Genomic DNA, 23,149 nt, shown 5'->3' with positions numbered 1-23,149 from the left:
AATAATAATAATAATAATAATAATAATAATAATAATAATAATAATAATAATAATAATGGTGCCAATAGACTCCAGGGAAGTATGCTGCTGAAGGAGGGGACATAATGCCTATAGTTATATCAACTATTATATCAGTCTCTACAAAGGTATTCAAAACAACAATTAAAGGGTCAACACACAGCGCTGAAGAAAGAACGAGGGGCTGAATATATCCACCAGACAGAGACCAACTAGTGGACGGCGGTCAGGTCAGGGGAGTTGGAGACTTACAGGATGTAACAGTGACTAATGTACAGTCTCCTCCCCATCATATGTATATAATCTCTGTCAGGATCTATGGGTAACAGTACTGTATATTTGCATATCGTATGTGTCACAAATGTAACATTTATATACCTCTGTCATGCACTTGTCCTAATGAACTAACCGTACTGTCATGCACTTGTCCTAATGAACTAACCTACACTGTAACACGCAACACTTTGATAAACATTGTTACTCAGCTGATAGAGTTGTACCCTTCTTGCTGTCTTGTCGTACAGAACTTGTAAGTCGCTTTGGATAAAAGCGTCAGCTAAATGACTAAATGTAAATGTAAATGTATGCCATAAATGTCATGATGTTGTGTATTCATTTTCATTATGAATTGAAAATGGGGGACCCTGATGTAAACAAGACAAACGACTTTCTCTGGTCTGCATCCCCTTAACAATTGTGTGTATTGAGCCGTACTGTATTGTACCCATTCTGCAATCTGTTAAAAAGTAAAGTCTTCATTCATCATTCATTCATTCATTCATTCATTCATTCATTCGTTCACAGACTCAGAGATATCTCTGCTCTTAGGGGCCACGCCCATCTGCTGCTCTGCCATCGACTGCTTGGACTGTGTTGTGCAATAGGGTCCAGCTGCAGACTCGGAGCCTCGGTCCAGATTGGAACTTCCGCCCTGCCACAGGATTATTACTCCTGTGACAGGGCAATGCGCTGATTGGCGGAAGGCTGCAGCTCGACCCTACTCGTGTGGTGTGGCACATCTATAGATATCTATGGTGTGGCAGACCAGCGCAGTCGATGAACAGCGACGAGACCGTGTCCGACTTCCTGGTGCGGTCTATTTTCTTCCCGTAGCCGCAGTTTGCGGAGACGCTCTCTGATTGGCCACTGACGTTTCTGGTCATGTGACATGTGCGCCCAATCGTGTGACGCCTGTTTCTATCACCGGTTAAGCTTAGGCACTTTTTCGAAGTTGGTTAAGGTTAGAGTTTGTCTTAGAGCAGGGCGATAGAATACCAGCCCTGATTCCAAACTCTAACCAACTTCGAAAGAGTCGCCTGAGCTTAACCAGTGATAAACTAGGCGTTAGGTAGTTTGCATGCTGTTCGAGGCGGAAATTAACAAAGACACAGCTCGTCACGCGATTGGCCGCACATGTCACATGACCAGAAACGTCAGTGGCCAATCAGAGAGCGTCTCCGCAAACTGCGGCCACGAAAAAAAACAACGCAGCGCAGTCGATGAACAGCGACGAGACCGTGTCCGATTTCCTGGTGCGGCGCAGCCTGGCTTGTGTGTGTGTGAGGAGGATCAACAAGATCCCTGTTTTATTCTCGCTTTCGGAGTTCGTCTGTAGGATCAAGTCGTCGTTGGGGTTTCCATTAGCCCCGATTAGTGAGAGAAAACCCAACCTGTTCTGCCAGGAGAGGTATTCTAACTCCCCTTATTAGCCTGCCTATATCACCGACAACAACAACAATAAATGTCTGCTTCGGCCGCTTGCGGATCCCCGTCCTCCTCCTCCTCGACGCGGGGCGGCACGGCCCTCGTCAGCCCCGCGGGGCCCGGGATGATGTCCATGTTCCGGTGGCTGGAGGTGCTGGAGAAGGAGTTCGACAAGGCGTTCGTGGACGTGGACCTGCTGCTGGGCGAGGTGGACCCGGACCAGGCGGACATCACCTACGAGGGGCGGCAGAAGATGACCAGCCTCAGCTCCTGCTTCGCCCAGCTCTGTCACAAAGCCCAGACCATCTTCCAACTCAACCACAAACTAGAGGCGAGTTAAATATGATCTGTCATAAATCATGTCTAGATGTAGCAGTTGCTGTCTATCTGTCTATATCCCTACAGTCTCCTCCCCATCATATGTATATAATCTCTGTTAGGATCTATGACTATGGGTAACAGTACTGTATATTTGCATATTGTATGTCACAAATGTAAGTTATGTAACAGTACTATATACCTGTATCATGTATGTCGTGTCATAAATGTCTATGAATAAAAAAATGGGGGACCCTGATGTAAACAAGACGAAACGTCTTTCTCTGGTCTGCATCCCCTTAACAATTGTGTGTATTGAGCCGTACTGTGTTGTACCCATTCTGCAATCTGTTAATAAAGTTTTCAATAAATCAATCAATCAAATAGCAGCATATGAGATAATAACGTTAGTTAATTGGTGTATTGTTTAGTCATCGTATGTGCTTTTCTATGTGCCAAATAACCAAACATTTCCGTATGTCCTTAGCCAATCTTCCCTAGCCGCCGTGCTACAAGGACGTTTTAAACAGAATTTTCCGGGAGGCTGGTTGGATACCGGTTGCTAGATCATAGATGGATACTTTTGTGCTTTGCCCTGATGTTGATGTTTGCTGTCAGAGAGTAGGGAGGGATGAACAACACAGAACACACACACACACTGCAGACAGACTGAGACACACACTACATGTAGTCACATTATTCAGACACGTGTGTACACACACACTGCTCAGCTTCACTTCTCTATATTCTAACTGCCCCAATCTGTCATGTTAAATATCACTGAAGGCACCGACTGACACAACTGGCAGATGTCCTGTTGACCTTTGCCCTGTGAACTAACTCGCCACCAAACACACTGCTGCTGCTTGTGTGAATGGTGTTTGCTTAGGAAACGAGGAGTTGACTCTGCAAACAGAGCCTTTCCAGTAGAGAGAGAGAACTATGAGAGAGACAGACGGAGATCATATCACTGTAACTATCTCAGAGAAAGAGTGAGCCTAGAGATCATATCACTGTTACGTTTGTCATGAACCAAACTCAAGGTACAGACAAAAACAAGGGAGACCACACAAGTACCTAAGGTTTTTAAAGAAAAGTTATTTAATTATGCTACTAAACTATTTAGAAAAAAGAATCAAAGAACGAGTGGATCAGTATTATCAGTGATGTAGTGAGTGCATGGATGAGTCAGTGTGTGGGTGCGTGTAAGTGATAAGATGAGAAACAAACAAACCAAACCAAACAAACCAAACAATGTCATGACCAGCTTGGAGGAGACGGTCCTTTTGCACCGGTGTGCCTCCTCCTCCTGACACACCTGAGTAGGTGTGTCTGATTGCCAAGGTGCCATGCTGTGAATGACAGACAGAGTAGGCTGGGCGATATGGCCAAAAACATTATCGCGTTAAAATTATAAAATTATTTTCATATAACTCGATATCGATAATTATCGTCGATATAATTTCTGTCGAGTTTAATTAACTTCTTATGCCCGGCGCCGATGGACGGGCTATTAATAGACTTGTTTTGCTGCTGCGAATGTCTCGAGTTGATGTCGTCATCAGTCCGCGTTCTTCTACGCACCAGTGCATAGATTATTATATTCCACCAGGGGGCAACCTACTGCCACTGGATCATTATGCATTATGAGAATGGAACTAACAGTTAGCCAGAGCAAGCGGTGTATCCCATGACAATGTACTAACTATCACCCTAAAATACTCCGTTCCGCCCCAATACATTGCAACAACGTCCACCGCATACCCCACACTACTCTAACCGTGGCCTCAGAATTCACGCCACACACCCACTCGGCACGTAAACTATAAAATAGCGGCGTGCAAGCTAATTATCCTAGCCAGCCTTGTTTCCAATCAGGGACCGAAACTAGAGAGCGCCACCCGCCATTTGCGCTCAGTTTTTACGTTTGGCGCCTCCCACTGAGACGTCTGAGCGCCGTGTGACGGGCAATCAAATAGTCATGTGAAAACCGAAAATCATGATCCAATTCTTTAGCGGAGTTCTCACTCGCTGTCTCAGCAGACATGAAGCGCGCACCGCGCACTGCTGCTGCTACCCCCTCCCCACCTGTTTCTGTATGCCTGCATGTAAACAGAGGCTATTGCCTCCGAGTCACCGTGACGTTAGTTAGCACTGCTGCTGCTGCTCCTACCCCTGTATGCCTGCATGTAAACAGAGGCTATTGCCTCACCGTGACGTTAGTCTAGTCAGTGTGGGACCTTCGTGAGATAACGTTAGCTACCGTTACAAAATGACCCAGTCAACTATTCACTTAGTTTAATACACGAGGCATTGTGTAACGTTATCCAGCCGGCTAGCTACGGATAGCTCCCGACATCAACAAATCCTCCAGCAATAGTCCAGTGCATAATACCTCCGTTGGCTAGGTAACTAGTCACTACGAAATGTCGCAGTAAACTAAATAGTTCACTGAGGCGTTGTCCCAACGCCATCCAGCAGTAGCTACAGATAGCTCTTGGCATCAATGTCCTACAACAACATGCGTATTCGAGTCCCTGGTTTACATCGCATGAGTGAGGGCTGCTGACTAGGGTCCAGGTGCAGCGCCGGAGAATTCTTTTGCATGCTGAATGTAGCGTTTAGGGTCCAGCTGCACCCCCGGAGAATCCTTGCTGGAGCTGGAGGCCACTCGAGTATACACACAGACAGTGGAGCTGTTTGCAGACAGCGAGGTGGCGATGTCTCGCAGATAACACAATCACAAGTATGATTATATAATATATATATTTTATTAAAAAAAAATCTATATAAAATAATAATAAAAAAAAAATTTATCAAAAAAAAGTTGGCGGGTAAGAAATATGCTTGGCGGGTAGATTCTTCCCATCTACCCGCCACTGGCCGGTGAGTCAAAAAGTTAATTTCGCTCCCTGTTTCCAATGTACTAACTATCACCCTAAAATACTCGGTTCCGCCCCAATACATTGCAACGACGTCCACCGCATACCCCACACTACTCTAACCGTTACCCTCAGAATTCACGCCACACACTCACTCGGCACGTAAACTATAAAATAGCGGCGTGCAAGCTAATGATCCTAGCCAGCCTTGTTTCCCCAGAGGTGCACCGTGGGTCTCCTTCGCTGTCGCCATCTCCTTCACTGATTGGTTGTTAGTGCGTGTGCTCATATCCAAGCTTGGAAAATCGATATATCGAAACTTTGCGACCACATTTCATGTTTATTTCGAGGAAATAATTTATCGCGATAGTTATCGTTTTATCGCCCAGCCCTACTGAGACAGGTTAGTACAGGTATATTCCAGGTATATCCCTGAGTTAACCTGTAGGAGAGTGATGGGGTTGTCACACTATCTCAGAGAGAGAGTGAGCCTGTGTCTAGACCAGATCCACTGTTACTATCTCAGAGAAAGGCTCTGTGTCTCTAGATCAGATCCACTGGTACTATGCCTGTGCCCAGTCGGTTCAATACAACATTTTAGCGCCCCCCTGTGGCACAGAGCATAACAGCAGAGTAGCTCTGCATCGCTGCTGCTTCCCGTGAGTCTGGCTGTGCTTGAAACACCCGGCATTTAACACCCGATACCACTGCACACTTCACGATGCCCGGGCCGTCCAGTGTCAACTAATGCGACTCTCAACCAAATATGTGGAAAATCACCATGGAACGTGTTGTATTTCAGCTGGCCTGTGATTTTCTGATGACAGGAAGTCACTAGGACTGACTGACCTTGACAGAAGTGATTCTTCATAGTCATAGGATTTTGATGACCTGTAAAACGATATAACTGAGTGTTAATGTGAGCTTTGTGTTGTTGTGAGTCTTTTAGGGACATGTAGTTGGACGGGAAGTTCGGCAATTTTCTTTGTTATTATTAACTCATTGAGCGCCACGCTCTTTTCCCATCTCTACTCAATGGCGCCAGGGTTATTGACCATTTTAGTCTTACCCCGAAAATGCGATTGTTACAAAAAGCATGGTTTATGTCTGGTAAAATACGACACTGTGATCGGTACATAAACATGTTTCAGGTTCGGTAAAATAGACATAGAATATACCTTACCTTAGCCAGAAGGTACTCTAAAAAGAATAATCCCAGTGATCCCATCGGCGATCGTGATTACTCGCGTATATGTGTATACTCGTGTATACGGGAAACTATAGGTTTGAGGTGAGAAAATCTCAGAGCGATTGCTCTGCAAGAACTCCTCCCCCTCAGAGTGAGTCAGGACAGACAGGGATCAGGACACACTGTCTAAACTAAACTATCGGAGTTCAAAAGGTATGCGATACTGCCACCTGGTGAGATTTGATCGTCATTGCAATTCCAACCTAGGCAGATGTGCCAGGGAGACCTAGGGAGCTCCGGCTGATTGTATAGAACGGGGATCAAAGGAAAAAGATCAACGGATCAAAACCCGAGAATTCTCGGGTATGGCGCTCAACTGCTGGCGGCGAAACCTGACTTTTCTCTGGGTTGGCGCAGAAAGGGTTAAATTGTTGTATTTCTATCAGATCAGTAAAAGATAAACTGACCTAATTTTTCATTATATTGGCTGCCCTGCTCTCTCAGTATTGGTATCGGCATCAGCCATTGAGAAACCCATATCAGTCGACCGCTACTTGGAAAGTATCATGGACATTTGGATTTGTTGGCTTCTCAAGTTTGGGCGCTATTTCTCTAGACTCCTGGAGAGAGAGAGTTCATTATTTCTACCTGTACATGTTCAGGACCGTTCTCCGGTTTAGGTCTAATGTTATTTAGAAACCGAGACATTAGTTAGGCCTGTATGGCCTTCATGGGCCTATAGCTTTGCTTGGCATGTTGTTCATTTCTGGTCTGACGAGATGTTAAACAGGTTCTCTAGTTTGTGGTTTGTTTGCATTTCAGTTAGTTAGCTTGCCCAGGCCTCTTCAGTGAAATGCTTCTTCAGAGAGAATCACTAAATATCTTATTTATATTTGATAAATAAATTATATAGACCACCGCAACACTTCCGGTATTCTGAAATCATGGGAGAGAAAGCGGGGGGGAGAAAATGAATGGTTTGGTCTAACAGCTCTGGGGCAGAGATCAGTGTCTGGCCGCGTCTATTCTTTCCCCAATACATTTCCAGTTCTGCGATCTGATTGGCCACGGATGTTTCTGGTGCGATCTGATTGGCCACTGACGTTTCTGGTCATGTGACATGTGCGCCCAATCACGTGACGAGCTGTGTCTTTGCCAGTGTTGTGCTAGTTACTGAAAAATAGTAACTCAGTTACTTTACTAGTTACTTCATTTCAAAGTAACTTAGTTACTGTACTAGTTACTTACACCCAAAAGTAATGAGTTACTGTGAAAAGTAACTATTTAGTTATTTAAAAAAAAATAAAAAAAATAAATTGCTCAAGTCCCATGCCCCATATACTCAAAATCGGTTGATCAACTTGACAGTTTCCATTCACATCACCGAACTCTGCTAAGCAATGTGGTCTAGAGCGTTTCATTATATATTCCCTCCCCGCTGTATGTATATTTCTCTCCCACCCACCCACCCCCTCCTAATGTACAGTCCCCTCCCCATCATATGTATATACTCTGTCAGGATCTAGGGGTAACAGTACTGTATATTTGAATACCGCTTATGTCACAAATGTATCAGTACTAAATACCTATATGTCCCTATGCCATAAATGTCATGTATGTTGTGTATGTCATAAATGTCTATATGAATTGAAAATGGGGGACCCTGATGGAAACAAGACAAACGTCTTTCTCAGGTCTGCATCCCCTTAACAATTGTATGTATTGAGCCGTACTGTATTGTACCCATTCTGCAATCTGTTAAATAAAGTTTTCATTCATTCATTCATTCATTCATCCATTCATTAATTCATTCATAACCATCTTGCAGCGTTGTTATCAAAGCATTGCAACGTTAGAATAGTTAGGATATCAATTGTGCATGAAAGGACTATATTTATATTGTTTGATTAGTATTATGAGATTCCCTGGCAGATTTTGTACAGTCAAAATCCGTTGATCTTGAGTTTCAGTGAACACATTGTACTCACCGTCACCAGTCTGCGGTGGTCGAGATGTAACGTTAGTCCAGTTGACTCCAGCAGCCATTCAAACATGTTCTTTATCTCGTTTCCATGTTGTATATTAATTATCTCTCCAAGTAGTTGCTAAATGGTTTGTTAGTTCGTTATTATTACTGCGTTCTTATTATGTAGATTCATAGCGAGCGTCCTCTTGTTGTTTACTGTAGAGAGCGCCTATTTCTTTCAGAACGTCAGTGGCCAATCAGAAGTGCGAAACCAGAATGAGGCTACGGAAAGAAATAATAATAATAATAATACTTCGTTTTATATAGCGCCTTTCAGTCTACAGTAAACAAAACAAACGCAGGCGAAATAAGGACGCTCGCTATGAATCTACATAAAAAGAACGCAGTAACGAACTAACAAACCATTCAGTAACGTAAGTAGCGTTACTGAATTTCAAAAGTAATGCGTTAGAGTACTAGTTGCGGCAAAAAGTAACTTCGTTTCTGTAACGCGTTACTTTGTAACGCGTTAGTCCCAACACTGGTCTTTGCCCATTTCCACCTCGAACAGCATGCAAACTACCTAACGCCTAGTTTATCACTGGTTAAGCTTAGGCGACTCTTTCGAAGTTGGTTAGAGTTTGGAATCAGGGCTGGTGTTCTATCGCCCTGCTCTAAGACAAACTCTAACCATAACCAACTTCGAAAGAGTGCCTAAGCTTAACCGGCGAAAGAACTTGCCCTCACACGATTGGCGCGACCAGAAACGTCAGTGGCCAATCAGAGCGCAGAAGGCGAACGCGGAACTGGAAATGTATTGGGGAAAGAATTCAGGCAGCCTGGCCGCTCGACACACAACTACTAGTCAGCCCAGTAGTCAACAATGTAAGCATGTTTTTCAGGCCTCAATCACACAATTCTTTACTCATTCATATATTACTCTGATGTCGGATCTGTCGAACAATATGAACAGCAGCACAAATCACATGGAATCAGATTTCTTTCCAGTCTGATTTGGGTTCATATGTTCACACTGCAAGCTTGAGTGTTCAATTCAGATTTATTGCTCAGATTCCATTTTTTTGTTTGGCTGTTCACATAATTAGAAAAATAAAATCCAAGATCGGTGAACTGGTCACACTCCTGAAATTACCCGCATGTGCAAATAAACAATAACTAAGATGGACGTAAACTAACATAGAGGACACTAAGTCACGGTTCGTGGTTTAATTTACGAGTTGATTGAGTGCAGTGGAGGCCAGCTAATTAGTGTGCAGATGATAATGGGGTTGAGGAGGAGGAGGAGGTGAAAGAGAGACATTTCTTCTTCCAATATGCTTTCAAACACACACTGGTTATTATGACACGTCCCCTGAAGTTTCGCTTGTACAGAAATATCACCCAAAATACTTCTAAGGTAAACACCTCGCCTCCACTGACCATCTCCGTCACAGCTGCCAGCGCGGAATTGCGATGAATGTCAATCTAGACGAGAGTGACGTAAAATAATTCCGACATGACGGAAAGTGTTCAGACTGAGGTCGCGTGGCAAAAAATAAGACCTGTATCTGATTTAGGACCACATATGAAAGTGGCTGATTTGGGACACTTTTGCTGCAGTCTGAAAGTAGCCTTTCATGTGTGGTCCTGAATCAGATACAGGTCTGAACACAGTCCTACCGGCATTCATGCAACTTTTACATTGCTCTCTGCTTGTGAATACAAACATGGAAGACCGCTGTGATGGAGGCGGGTCAGTGGAGGGACAGTGAGGTGTTTACCTTATAAGCCACCCACCCACCCTGATACAAACATAGCTCTCACCACTAGACTAAGACACCCACCCTGATACAACCACAGCTCTCACCACTAAACTAAGACACCCACCCTGATACAAACACAGCTCTCACCACTAGACTAAGACACCCACCCACCCTGATACAAACACAGCTCTCACCACTAGACTAAGACACCCACCCTGATACAAACACAGCTCTCACCACTAAACTAAGACACCCACCCACCCTGATACAAACACAGCTCTCACCACTAGACTAAGACACCCACCCTGATACAAACACAGCTCTCACCACTAAACTAAGACACCCACCCACCCACCCTGATACAAACACAGCTCTCACCATTAGACTAAGACACCCACCCACCCACCCACCCACCCACCCTGATACTAACACAGCTCTCACCACTAAGACTAAGACACCCACCCTGATACAAACACAGCTCTCACCATTAGACTAAGACACCCACCCACCCTGATACAAACACAGCTCTCACCACTAAACTAAGACACCCACCCTGATACAAACACAGCTCTCACCATTAGACTAAGACACCCACCCACCCTGATACAAACACAGCTCTCACCACTAAACTAAGACACCCACCCTGATACAAACACAGCTCTCACCATTAGACTAAGACACCCACCCTGATACAAACACAGCTCTCACCACTAAACTAAGACACCCAGCCACCCTGATACAAACACAGCTCTCACCACTAAGACTAAGACACCCACCCTGATACAAACACAGCTCTCACCATTAGACTAAGACACCCACCCACCCTGATACAAACACAGCTCTCACCACTAAACTAAGACACCCACCCAGCCACCCTGATACAAACACAGCTCTCACCACTAAACTAAGACACCCACCCTGATACAAACACAGCTCTCACCACTAGACTAAGGCACCCACCCTGATACAAACACAGCTCTCACCACTAAACTAAGACACCCACCCTGATACAAAACACAGCTCTCACCACTAAGACTAAGACACCCACCCTGATACAAACACAGCTCTCACCATTAGACTAAGACACCCACCCACCCACCCTGATACAAACACAGCTCTCACCACTAGACTAAGACACCCACCCTGATACAAACACAGCTCTCACCACTAGACTAAGACACCCACCCTGATACAAACACAGCTCTCACCACTAGACTAAGACACCCACCCTGATACAAACACAGCTCTCGCCACTAGACTAAGACACCCAGCCTGATACAAACACAGCTCTCACCACTAGACTAAGACACCCAGCCTGATACAAACACAGCTCTCACCACTAGACTAAGACACCCACCCTGATACTAACACAGCTCTCACCACTAGACTAAGACACCCACCCACCCTGATACAAACACAGCTCTCACCACTAGACTAAGACACCCACCCTGATACAAACACAGCTCTCACCACTAGACTAAGACACCCACCGTGATACAAACACAGCTCTCACCACTAGACTAAGACACCCACCCACCCTGATTACAAACACAGCTCTCACCACTAGACTAAGACACCCACCCTGATACTAACACAGCTCTCACCACTAGACTAAGACACCCACCCACCCTGATACAAACACAGCTCTCGCCACTAGACTAAGACACCCACCCTGATACAAAACTCAACTCTCACCACTAGACTAAGACACCCACCCACCCTGATACAAACACAGCTCTCACCACTAGACTAAGACACCCACCCTGATACAAAACTCCACTCTCACCATTACCATACTCTGGTACACTGACCTATGTCCCAGACGGAGAGATGAAAGTCTTACTATAGTCTACACACTAACACTCCCAGACGGAGCACGGCATGCCATTTGTTGGCATTTATTATTTACCACACCGCACAGTGTCATCATGCATACAGTTTTAATATGGGTGGCGCCGGCCCGGGAACAAGTACGTGTCACACTCTCTACTTGGTGCGTCCGTGGTATGTTTTCATAGGTGAATCATCTGAATTGAGTCTATGAGGCCTAGGTCTGCTCGATTATGGAAAAACTTGGTGTTTTATTACTGGAAGTCAGATTGGATACAGTAATAATATCGTACTTTTCCAGTGTTTTACCTCCTCTACCGCTGCACAGAAATGAGGCGTTTTCTTTCAGAAGTGGTCAGCGATGGTTACAGGCAGCCGTGTTGAAAGAAAGACATTCGGTGAGAGGCCTCTATTACAGGGGTTCTCAAACTTTTTTTATACCACAACCATTTTATTTAGGAATTTCTTTGGCGACCCCACACTAAGGCGCTTGCGTGGAGGGCTCTGAACGGCATGACCAGTGTGTGGAAATCCAACCTCCCCCATCAAATCAAGCTCAACTTCTTTCATGCAACAGTTGAGTCTGTCCTTTTGTATGGCAGTGAATGCTGGACCTTGAAGCCCACCCTGCAGAAGTCCTTGGATGGGTGCTACACCAGAATGATGCGTGTGGTGCTCAACATCAACAGGGATGAGCATGTCACTAATGCAAACTTGTATGGGGGGGTGCTAAAGGTGAGCGATAAAGTGGCAGTCAGGAGAATGAGGCTGGCAGGTCACTGACAGAGACACCATGAGATGCCAACCAGCAAACTTGTGCTGTGGGAACCAACACACGGGCATCGATCACGAGGACGTCCCACATTAACCTACGTGGACGTACTCAGGAGAGATGTGGGAACAGAATGCACCGGCGAGCTAGCCAGATGCATGGAGGATCGGGATGACTGGAAGCACCGATGGAGGGCCCGTCCGAGGACGACCTAGATAGATACCCCACACTTATGGATGCGTAATGTCAACGTGCAATTAAGGAATATCAAAATAAAAGCACACATTGTTGAACTTGATCATGCATATATTTATTAGAAAATCTAATTACAGCACTATGTTATCAATACGGGGCGACAGTGGCTCTGGAGGTAGAGCAGTCGTCTGGCAATCGGGAGGTTCCCGGTTCGATTCCTGCTCCTCCCGGCAGCGTGTCGATGTGTCCTTGAGCAAGACACTTAACCCCTAACTGCTCCCGATGAGCAGGTTGGCACCTCGCATGGTCGCCTCCTCCGTCGGTGTGTGAATGCTATATAAAAAAGCAGCCATTTACCATTTACCATCAATACACATTTATAAAACAAGGCATATTTAGCCTAAATATGTTGCCAGAACCTAAAAAAATAAATGAAAAAAAATAAGATTTGTATTAATTATTATATAAAAAATAGAAATAAATGACTTGCCAATGCGCTGTCGCCTACCCACGACCCCACTTTGGGTCACGACCCGTAGTTTGAGAACCGCTGCTCTATTGACTCCTGGGCCCTGGCTGTTCCGCCGACGTACTGCAGCCTGTGGACTCAACACCCTGCTGGAGCTGAAGGTCCACAGTGTCTCTGTACTGCAGCCTGTGGACTCAACACCCTGCTGGAGCTGAAGGTCCACAGTGTCTCTGTACTGCAGCCTGTGGACTCAACACCCTGCTGGAGCTGAAGGTCCACAGTGTCTCTGTACTGCAGCCTGTGGACTCAACACCCTGCTGGAGCTGAAGGTCCACAGTGTCTCTGTACTGCAGCCTGTGGACTCAACACCCTGCTGGAGCTGAAGGTCCACAGTGTCTCTGTACTGCAGCCTGTGGACTCAACACCCTGCTGGAGCTGAAGGTCCACAGTGTCTCTGTACTGCAGCCTGTGGACTCAACACCCTGCTGGAGCTGAAGGTCCACAGTGTCTCTGTACTGCAGCCTGTGGACTCAACACCCTGCTGGAGCTGAAAGTCCACAGTGTCTCTGTACTGCAGCCTGTGGACTCAACACCCTGCTGGAGCTGAAGGTCCACAGTGTCTCTGTACTGCAGCCCGTGGACTCAACACCCTGCTGCCTGGAGCTGAAGGTCCACAGTGTCTCTGTACTGCAGCCTGTGGACTCAACACCCTGCTGGAGCTGAAGGTCCACAGTGTCTCTGTACTGCAGCCTGTGGACTCAACACCCTGCTGGAGCTGAAGGTCCACAGTGTCTCTGTACTGCAGCCTGTGGACTCAACACCCTGCTGGAGCTGAAGGTCCACAGTGTCTCTGTACTGCAGCCTGTGGACTCAACACCCTGCTGCCTGGAGCTGAAGGTCCACAGTGTCTCTGTACTGCAGCCTGTGGACTCAACACCCTGCTGCCTGGAGCTGAAGGTCCACAGTGTCTCTGTACTGCAGCCTGTGGACTCAACACCCTGCTGCCTGGAGCTGAAGGTCCACAGTGTCTCTGTCAGAGGGAGACGTCTCCTCGTCCGATTTGGACCAGGATTGTCTTTCAAGTTAGTAGTGTGATAGTAAAGGGTTAACCTTCTGTAGTGTGGCAGTGGAAGGGTTAACCTGCTGTTGTGTGGCAGTGAAAGGGTTTAATAAAGAGACACTCACGCTCTTCAACCCAGTGTCTAGATATTTTTAGCATTTTTGTCATAGGAGCTGTCAGGTGTGTACTTGTGTGCATGTGTGTGTGCGTGTGTGTGTATGTGTGTGAGCGTCTATCTGTCTGTGATTGTGTATACTTAAATGTCCACAAAACCATGTTAAACGAATATTCGAATCTTATGTGATGATTTAAATGGGCTGATTCAAATAAATCACTTCTGTGTAGCCTGGGCTGGGCGATATGGCCTAAATATGATATCACCATATTTTCTGACCTTTCGGCGATACACGATACACATCACAATGTTTTTCTTTTTTCCCCCCAAACAATTCATTATGAGGCTTACCAAGACAGTATTTGAGTTTGCAAGCTAACATTAAAGACAAAAGACTCATGCATTTAGCATTTTTATATTATATATTAGATTTAGATTATTGGATTCTTAGATTATATATTTAGCATTTTAGCCTTTTTTTTTAGATTATATATTAGATTAGATTTAGATTATATATTGTAACTATTTATGTATACATTTATTATTTGAACGGCTTAAGGCTATATCTGTACTTTATGTTTGTTTGTTGTGTTGCATACTTGAAATAAACTTCAATCAAATCAAACCCCCCCCCCCTTAAAAACAAAAACCTGTGTTTAACCTAGCCATCTATAAAACATCATGCTAAAACTGTGAAACAAATGTCCTACTCTCCTAAAGAAAGAAATACATAGCAAACATGACTCAGTTATCCAATAGTGCTGCTGCTTTTTATTTTGTTAAAATCTTTTAGTTAATAAGACTAAAAGACTACAATATGACTACAACGGTTTCATGACAGCTTCCTGTCCTCGCTGGAAGTGCGTCGGATACCTAAGTTAACTTAACGTTAAATGTTCAACAACGGAACAGATTGCTGCTAATTAAACACTTCATGGAAACGGAGTAACGTTAACGTTATGTTGAGTTCATACGTGTAGTGTAGTATGAACTCGACATAACGTTAACATTACTCCGTGTCCACTCTTGCGTCGCAGATGGATGGTACACTAGTCTGTTAGCTCCGTAGCTAATCCGCTCATAGACAAATTTACCGATAGCGTTAACGTCGGAGCTTATCAATACTCCTGGGTTTCGGGGGGCATCCCTAGCACCGAGCCACCGCCTCTCTGTCTCTGGCTAGGTGTGTGCGCTTGCGTGCGTGTATGTGCGTGTAGATGACGTAATTTGGGCAAGTGTGTGTGACTGACTTTTTTTTCTGCGAGAGGGAGAGGAAAGCATTTAGCACTGCGCTTGTAAGTCTCATCTCAGCCGCGGCGGGGGAGGGGGCGGGGGTTCTTGAGAATTGATGTTGGGGGTGTCCGATTCTTGTGTCACTGCCAGGAAGTCTTGTGTCACTGGCCTTGTGTGTGTGTGTGTCATATCCATGCACATGGATATGTGGGCTAGCTTGTGGTTATTTGGCATTGTGCCTGGTATGATTAAGTGACCTATGTGGGTTAGGTTTAGTGTGCGTGTGTGTGTTAGTCGGTATCTGTTCAAGTTTTGTTTTATTTATCATGTATATAAAGTACATTACAGTAAAATGCTTGGTTCTGTATGAGCCCCCTGAGATTGTGCTCCATACAGTAAAAAGAATAAAATTCAAACACTATTCAAAATATACAATAATATATATACAAACTAAAGTACAACCAGTTGTGTGTCCCAGTCCTACTGTCCCCTCATCATCATGCTGCTATCTATCACACTCAGAAACACAATTCACACACGTCTCTCTCGCTCTCTCTGTGTCTCTCTCTTTCCTCACTCTCACTCTCTCGCTCTCTCTCGCACGTCTCTCTCGCTCTCTCTGTCTCTCTCTCTTTCCTCACTCTCGCTCTCACTCTCTCACTCTCTCTCGCTCTCTGAACAGCAGAAATGGCCCGCCGAGATCCTTTGTTATGCCGGCCATGGCCAAGACCACCAGAAGCCGCCGCGAAGACGAGGAAAGAGAGCCGGGGTCCGGAACAGACTGAGGTCCAAACGACACAGAACCACATTGCCCAGCATATTGTTGGCCAATGTGCAATCGATAGGAAACAAATTGGACGACATCAGAGCAAGGATCCAATTCCAGAGGGACATTCGGGATTGTAACGTCCTCTGTTTCACAGAAACTTGGCTGAGTCCAGATGTCCCGAATCATGCAATAGAACCGGCAGACCATTTCTTCGTTCTCCGCAAAGACCGGACGGCATTAGAGTCACTAAAGACGAGAGGAGGCGGCATTGCCTTCATGATAAACAAGGAGTGGTGCGATTTAGGCAACACAAAGGAACTGTCTAACCACTGCTCCCCAGACCTGGAGTTTATCACGATAAAATGTCGACCCTTCTTCCTCCCAAGAGAGTTAACGTCCATCATCCTCATCGGAGTGTACATTCCACCACACGCGAACACTGGGGTCGCACTTTCAAAACTTCACGACGAGGTAAACAAACTCCAGGCAGCTAATGTTGACGCTGCCATTTTGGTCTTGGGGGATTTCAACAGCGCGCGTCTTAAAACGGTGCTGCCGAATTTCTATCAGCATGTGACCTGTCCCACCAGAGGCGAGAACATATTAGACCATGTATACTCGCAATTTAAGAATGGGTACAAGTCACAGGCTCTTAGTCCATTCGGTAAAAGCGATCACGCCGCCATTTTTCTTTTGCCTAAGTACAAACAGAGTCTCAAGCGAACGCCGGTGGTCTCGCGAGAGGTTAAGCGTTGGGCCGTGACGTCAGTGGAGTCACTCCAAGCAGTGCTGGGAAGCACAGAATGGAGTGTATTCCGTGATAACACAGCCAATATTAACGAATACACCGAAACGGTGATTGACTATGTCTGTACTCAGGTAGAAGTAATAATCCCCACCACCAAAATTAATATCTACCCAAATCAAAAGCCCTGGGTAGACAAATCCGTCCGTGAGGCTCTGAAAGTGCGCACATCAGCATACAACACCGGGCTGGTGACAGGCAACATGGAAGAACACAAGATGGCAAGATACAACGTCAGGAGAGCAGTAATAGAGGCAAAACGGCGTTACAAGGATAAAGTTGAACTTCAGTTTGAACAGGCTGACCCTAGAGGCATGTGGCAGGGCCTCAGAACAATGACAGACTACAAAGGAACCCCCCTCAAACTGAACAGTGACATCTCCTTAGCAAATGATCTCAACTCCTTCTATGCGAGGTTTGAGGCTGTGAATAACAACACCAGCCTACAAACCACGGCAATGGGGGGGGGGGGGGTCTGCTGATGGAGACTCAGTGTTCAGGGTAACAGAGCATGAGGTGAGACGGATCTTTAAAAAAGTGGATATCAGGAAGGCAGCAGGACCGGACGGCATCCCCGGCCGCGTCCTAAAAGTCTGTGCCGACCAACTGGCCCCGGTATTCACTGACATCTTCAACCTGTCCTTGGAACAGGCCGTCATCCCCACCTGTCTGAAGAAGTCCACCATCATCCCTGTACCCAAAAAATCTACGCCCGCTTGCCTCAACGACTACCGCCCTGTAGCCCTCACCTCCATAGCCATGAAGTGCTTTGAGAAGCTAGTGAAGGGCTACATCTGTTCCTCCCTCCCCATCAACCTGGACCCTCTGCAATTTGCATATCGCCCCAACAGGTCCACGGAGGACGCCATAGCCCATGTGCTGCACACAGCAGCATCACATCTGGACAAGAGGCAGGGGAACTATGTGAGAATGCTGTTCATCGACTACAGCTCAGCATTCAATACCATAGTCCCCTCCAAACTCATAGCCAAGCTCAGGGACCTGGGCTTGAACTATGACCTGTGCCAGTGGGTCCTGGACTTCCTGACGGGCAGACCCCAGGTGGTAAGAGCCGGCAACTGCACCTCCTCATCCATCACGCTCAACATAGGGTTCTGAGCCCCCTCCTCTACTCCCTGTACACACATGACTGCGTAGCACAGCGGAACAACAACACCATCATCAAATTTGCTGATGACACAGTAGTGGTGGGCCTGATCTCTGCCAACGACGAAAGGGCCTACCTGGAAGAGGTAGAGAACCTGTCACAGTGGTGTCAGGAGAACTGCCTCTCCCTGAACGTCAGCAAAACAAAAGAGATGATTGTGGACTTCAGGAGGTCGGGGGTCAAGGACTACAGCCCCCTCAGCATCGACGGGGCACCAGTTGAGAGAGTGAACAGTTTCAAGTACCTCGGAGCCCACATATCCGAGGACTTGACATGGACCACACACATTGACAGTGTTGTGAAGAAGGCACGACAACGCCTCTACTTCCTCAGGCGCCTAAGGAAGTTCCAAGTCAGTCAGAAGATCCTTAGGAACTTCTACTCATGTACAATAGAGAGCATCCTGACCGGCAACATCACCTCCTGGTTTGGGAATAGCACTGCACAAGACCGTAGCAGACTACAAAGAGTGACACGTTCAGCCGAACGCACAATTAGAGGGGGGCTTCCCACCCTCCAGAACATTTACAACAAGCGGTGCAAGGGGAAGGCTAAGAGAATTATTAAGGACTCGAGCCACCCGAACAACTGCCTCTTTGAACTGCTGCCGTCAGGCAAGCGATACCGGAGTCTTATGGCGAGCACAGAAAGACTCAGAAGGAGCTTCTATCCCCAGGCCATCAGGCTGCTAAACGAACAATAATCGCTAAACAAACAATAATCACTATGCAACAACCATCAAATGCACACAGCACACACACCCACACGCACACACTCACTCAAACAAACAACACACTGCAGCACCCACTCTCCACACTTTAGATCACACAAACACACTTACACTTTATATTTATTGGTAAAGGATTTGCACTACAACTCGTACACCTACTGTGAATTGTACCTAAACTGCACCTCGTCCATTTATGCCTTGCACTATATAGTATTGTATATTAGTACACTGCACAGTATTGTATATTGTATGGTAACTACGTCTACGAACATTGTACATATGTCTAAACTGAACACTGTGACCTATTTTTTTACTTCTAATTTTTACTATGTCTTTATTTCATACTTATCTTGTCATGCACAGTCTCTGGAGCGCAACAGTAAGAAGCATTTTGTACAAAAGTATTCTGTACTTCTGTATGACAACTATTAAAGAAACTTGAAACTCTCACACGCACCTCTCTCTCTCTGTCTCTCTCTCTCACACCTCTCGCTCTCTGACTCTCGCTCTCTGTCTCTCTCTCGTGCACCTCTGTCTCTCTCGCTCTCTCTCTCTCTCACGCACCTCTCGCTCTCCTTTCGCTCTCTCTGTCTCACTCTCTCTCTCTCTCTCATGCACCTCTCGCTCTCTCTCTTTCGTTCTCTCTGTCTCTGTCTCACTCTCTCTCTCTCTCTCATGCACCTCTCGCTCTCTCTCTTTCGCTCTCTCTGTCTCTCTCTCTCTCTCTCTCTCTCTCTCTCTCTCTCTCTCTCTCATGCACCCCTCTCGAGTGAGTCATGTTTCCATAGCGCATATATTGTGCAAATATCATATCTGTTTCATTTATTGTCTGTTTTTTATGGTTGTGAAGTTTGTAATTTAGTAATTTGTATACACTGTTGTGTGTTGTCTGATCTATTAACATCAACCTGCAAAGGGTTTACAGATGGAAATTAGCCTCTCTGGCTATAATCTGGAAATTTACATGAACGTGTTCATCAATATGTACTGTTCCGATTTTAAATAGGCTTAAATAAATGTAATTGAGTTATATAGCCTAAGTCCTGTTGTAGGCCAGGCTATGTTTGATCTGATGGTAATATCCTGGATGGAAATGATATAAACAGCCGCTCTCACATTTCTTCCATCATCGCTGCCCCGTAACCCTTGGTAACCACTTTCAAAAGAAAACGCCTAACTTCTGTGTAGTAGTAGAGTAGGTAGAACACTGGAAAAGCACAATATTACTGTTCCACTGTGACTTTCACAAGATCCAGTTCACAAGATCCAGTAGTAAAACACCAATGAATTAAATCCTTGTTGATATATTTCTCATAGCTTACCCTACACAGTGGTGCTGATTAGTACTGTTCTTAGTTAGTGCAAGTTCTTTCAATCATATCCAATGTGAATGAAAAACTCTCTTTACTGCTCAATTCCAAAAGTTGAATCCGTTCAGTCGATGTGGGAGTGAGCCCAGGAGGAGGTGCCCTGATGAAACATCACGGTAGTGCTTTTTTTTTTGTCCTATAAATAACATTTCAGGTTGCCAAATCCACACCAACACTAGGCAAACCCCATCTGTGTGTCTGTGTGTGTGTGATACTGTGATTGATATAATTGACTAGGCTTTTTGTTTATCTGCCTCGTGAGCTCAGGCACCAGCCGATGCTGATTTAGATGCAGATTATTTCAAAATGTCAAATCGGCCACATTAGACGCCGGTCCGTCTCCAGTGGAGCCTGAGCCGGCTGAGGCTGCCTCTGGGTGGGAGTCTCTAGTGGAGCCTGAGCCGGCTGAGGCTGCCTCTGGGTGGGAGTCTCCAGTGGAGCCTGAGCCGGCTGAGGCTGCCTCTGGGTGGGAGTCTCTAGTGGAGCCTGAGCCGGCTGAGGCTGCCTCTGGGTGGGAGTCTCCAGTGGAGCCTGAGCCGGCCGAGGCTGCCTCTGGGTGGGAGTCTCCAGTGGAGCCTGAGCCGGCTGAGGCTGCCTCTGGGTGGGAGTCTCTAGTGGAGCCTGAGCCGGCTGAGGCTGCCTCTGGGTGGGAGTCTCCAGTGGAGCCTGAGCCGGCCGAGGCTGCCTCTGGGTGGGAGTCTCCAGTGGAGCCTGAGCCGGCCGAGGCTGCCTCTGGGTGGGAGTCTCCAGTGGAGCCTGAGCCGGCCGAGGCTGCCTCTGGGTGGGAGTCTCCAGTGGAGCCTGAGCCGGCCGAGGCTGCCTCTGGGTGGGAGTCTCTAGTGGAGCCTGAGCCGGCCGAGGCTGCCTCTGGGTGGGAGTCTCTAGTGGAGCCTGAGCCGGCTGAGGCTGCCTCTGGGTGGGAGTCGCCAGAGAACTCGCGATACGATACATATCGCGATACTTGAGCCGATATATCGCAAATATTGCGATTTTATTTGTATACATGTTTATTTTTTTATTTTTTTACTGCAAAGTAAAACTGTCAACATGTTTTATCTAATAAAATAAAGTTCAGTCTGTTCATCTCACTTCAATCATTTTTATTGCAGAACATGGTATTTTCTCAAGCAGACGGATGTAAACACTGTAATCTGTGTTGCATGTACCTGACAAACTGAACTGTTTGTTTTACAGTCATATTCCAACTTAACTGAATGCACGTGTGTGTGTGTGTGTGTGTGTGTGTGTGTGTGTGTGTGTGTGTGTGTGTGTGTGTGTGTGTGTGTGTGTGTGTGTGTGTGTGTGTGTGTGGACTACTGTACTATTACAGGTATTGAAATGAACAATGCAACTTCCTTATACAATTTTTCTTTTAATTTATTCTTATTTTTTTATGAATAATTAAATATCGATACTTGGCGTCCCTGTATCGATACAGTATCGCCACGCAAAGTATCGCGATACTACTACGTATCGATTTCCCCCCCCCACCCCTACTAAGTGGCACTGCTGAGTTCCTCCTTCCTCTCACTCCGACAGATCTCCTTCCTCGTACTCCGACAGATCTCCTCCTTCCTCGTACTCCGACAGATCTCCTCCTTCCTCGTACTCAGACAGATCTCCTCCTTCCTCGTACTCAGACAGATCTCCTCCTTCCTCGTACTCAGACAGATCTCCTCCTTCCTCGTACTCAGACAGATCTCCTCCTTCCTCGTACTCAGACAGATCTCCTCCTTCCTCTCACTCAGACAGATCTCCTCCTTCCTCGTACTCAGACAGATCTCCTCCTTCCTCGTACTCAGACAGATCTCCTCCTTCCTCGTACTCAGACAGATCTCCTCCTTCCTCTCACTCAGACAGATCTCCTCCTTCCTCTCACTCAGACAGATCTCCTCCTTCCTCTCACTCAGACAGATCTCCTCCTTCCTCTCACTCAGACAGATCTCCTCCTTCCTCGTACTCCGACAGATCTCCTCCTTCCTCGTACTCCGACAGATCTCCTCCTTCCTCGTACTCAGACAGATCTCCTCCTTCCTCGTACTCAGACAGATCTCCTCCTTCTTCGTACTCCGACAGATCTCCTCCTTCCTCGTACTCAGACAGATCTCCTCCTTCCTCGTACTCAGACAGATCTCCTCCTTCCTCTCACTCAGACAGATCTCCTCCTTCCTCGTACTCGGACAGATCTCCTCCTTCCTCGTACTCCGACAGATCTCCTCCTTCCTCTCACTCAGACAGATCTCCTCCTTCCTCGTACTCAGACAGATCTCCTCCTTCCTCTCACTCAGACAGATCTCCTCCTTCCTCGTACTCAGACAGATCTCCTCCTTCCTCGTACTCAGACAGATCTCCTCCTTCCTCGTACTCCGACAGATCTCCTTCCTCGTACTCCGACAGATCTCCAGGCTGCCGCTTTGTTTAGGGAGCAGAGAAACCTGTCGTTCCTTTTCTGACCGACTCCAATAGTGATGCACCGATGTGAAAATTGTGGCTGATACCGATATTAATATCGCTGTTCTGGCCGATACCGATATTTACCGATGTCGATATCTCTGTATAGAAAACACTTTTTTATGATAATCAAATAAAGAGCTATTTTCCAAAACGCATACCTTTTTTTTTTACTTTTGTAACTTATTTTCAGAAATTACTGATATTTTTAAACTATTTAAGGCCAAAAGTACATGTAAAAAGAAAAAGATTATCTTTTTTATTTTTTAATATCGGCCCATATCGGCCCTATCTTGATATCGGACCGATACCGATGTGTAAAAAAAAACTGCCATATTGGCC

General features: G+C 46.1%; 1 protein-coding gene across 2 annotated transcripts in view; it reads left to right on the top strand.

Annotated features, from left to right (window-relative positions):
* The first annotated feature begins 1,565 nt into the window (after nt 1-1,565).
* Nucleotides 1,566-23,149, top strand: part of gopc (golgi-associated PDZ and coiled-coil motif containing) — a 42,749-nt gene continuing 21,165 nt past the window's right edge. For both annotated transcript variants that reach the window (XM_084313969.1, XM_084313968.1), the window contains exon 1: nt 1,566-2,053. In XM_084313969.1, coding sequence (XP_084170095.1) covers nt 1,760-2,053 — 294 coding nt within the window. In that variant the 5' untranslated portion in view covers nt 1,566-1,759. The remainder of the gene's footprint in view (nt 2,054-23,149) is intronic.

This window comes from Notolepis coatsorum, assembly GCF_963971535.1.
Source record: "Notolepis coatsorum genome assembly, chromosome: 5".
Classification (NCBI taxonomy): domain Eukaryota; kingdom Metazoa; phylum Chordata; class Actinopteri; order Aulopiformes; family Paralepididae; genus Notolepis; species Notolepis coatsorum.
Note: the sequence above shows the minus strand (reverse complement) of the source record. Positions and strands in the feature narration are given on the sequence as shown.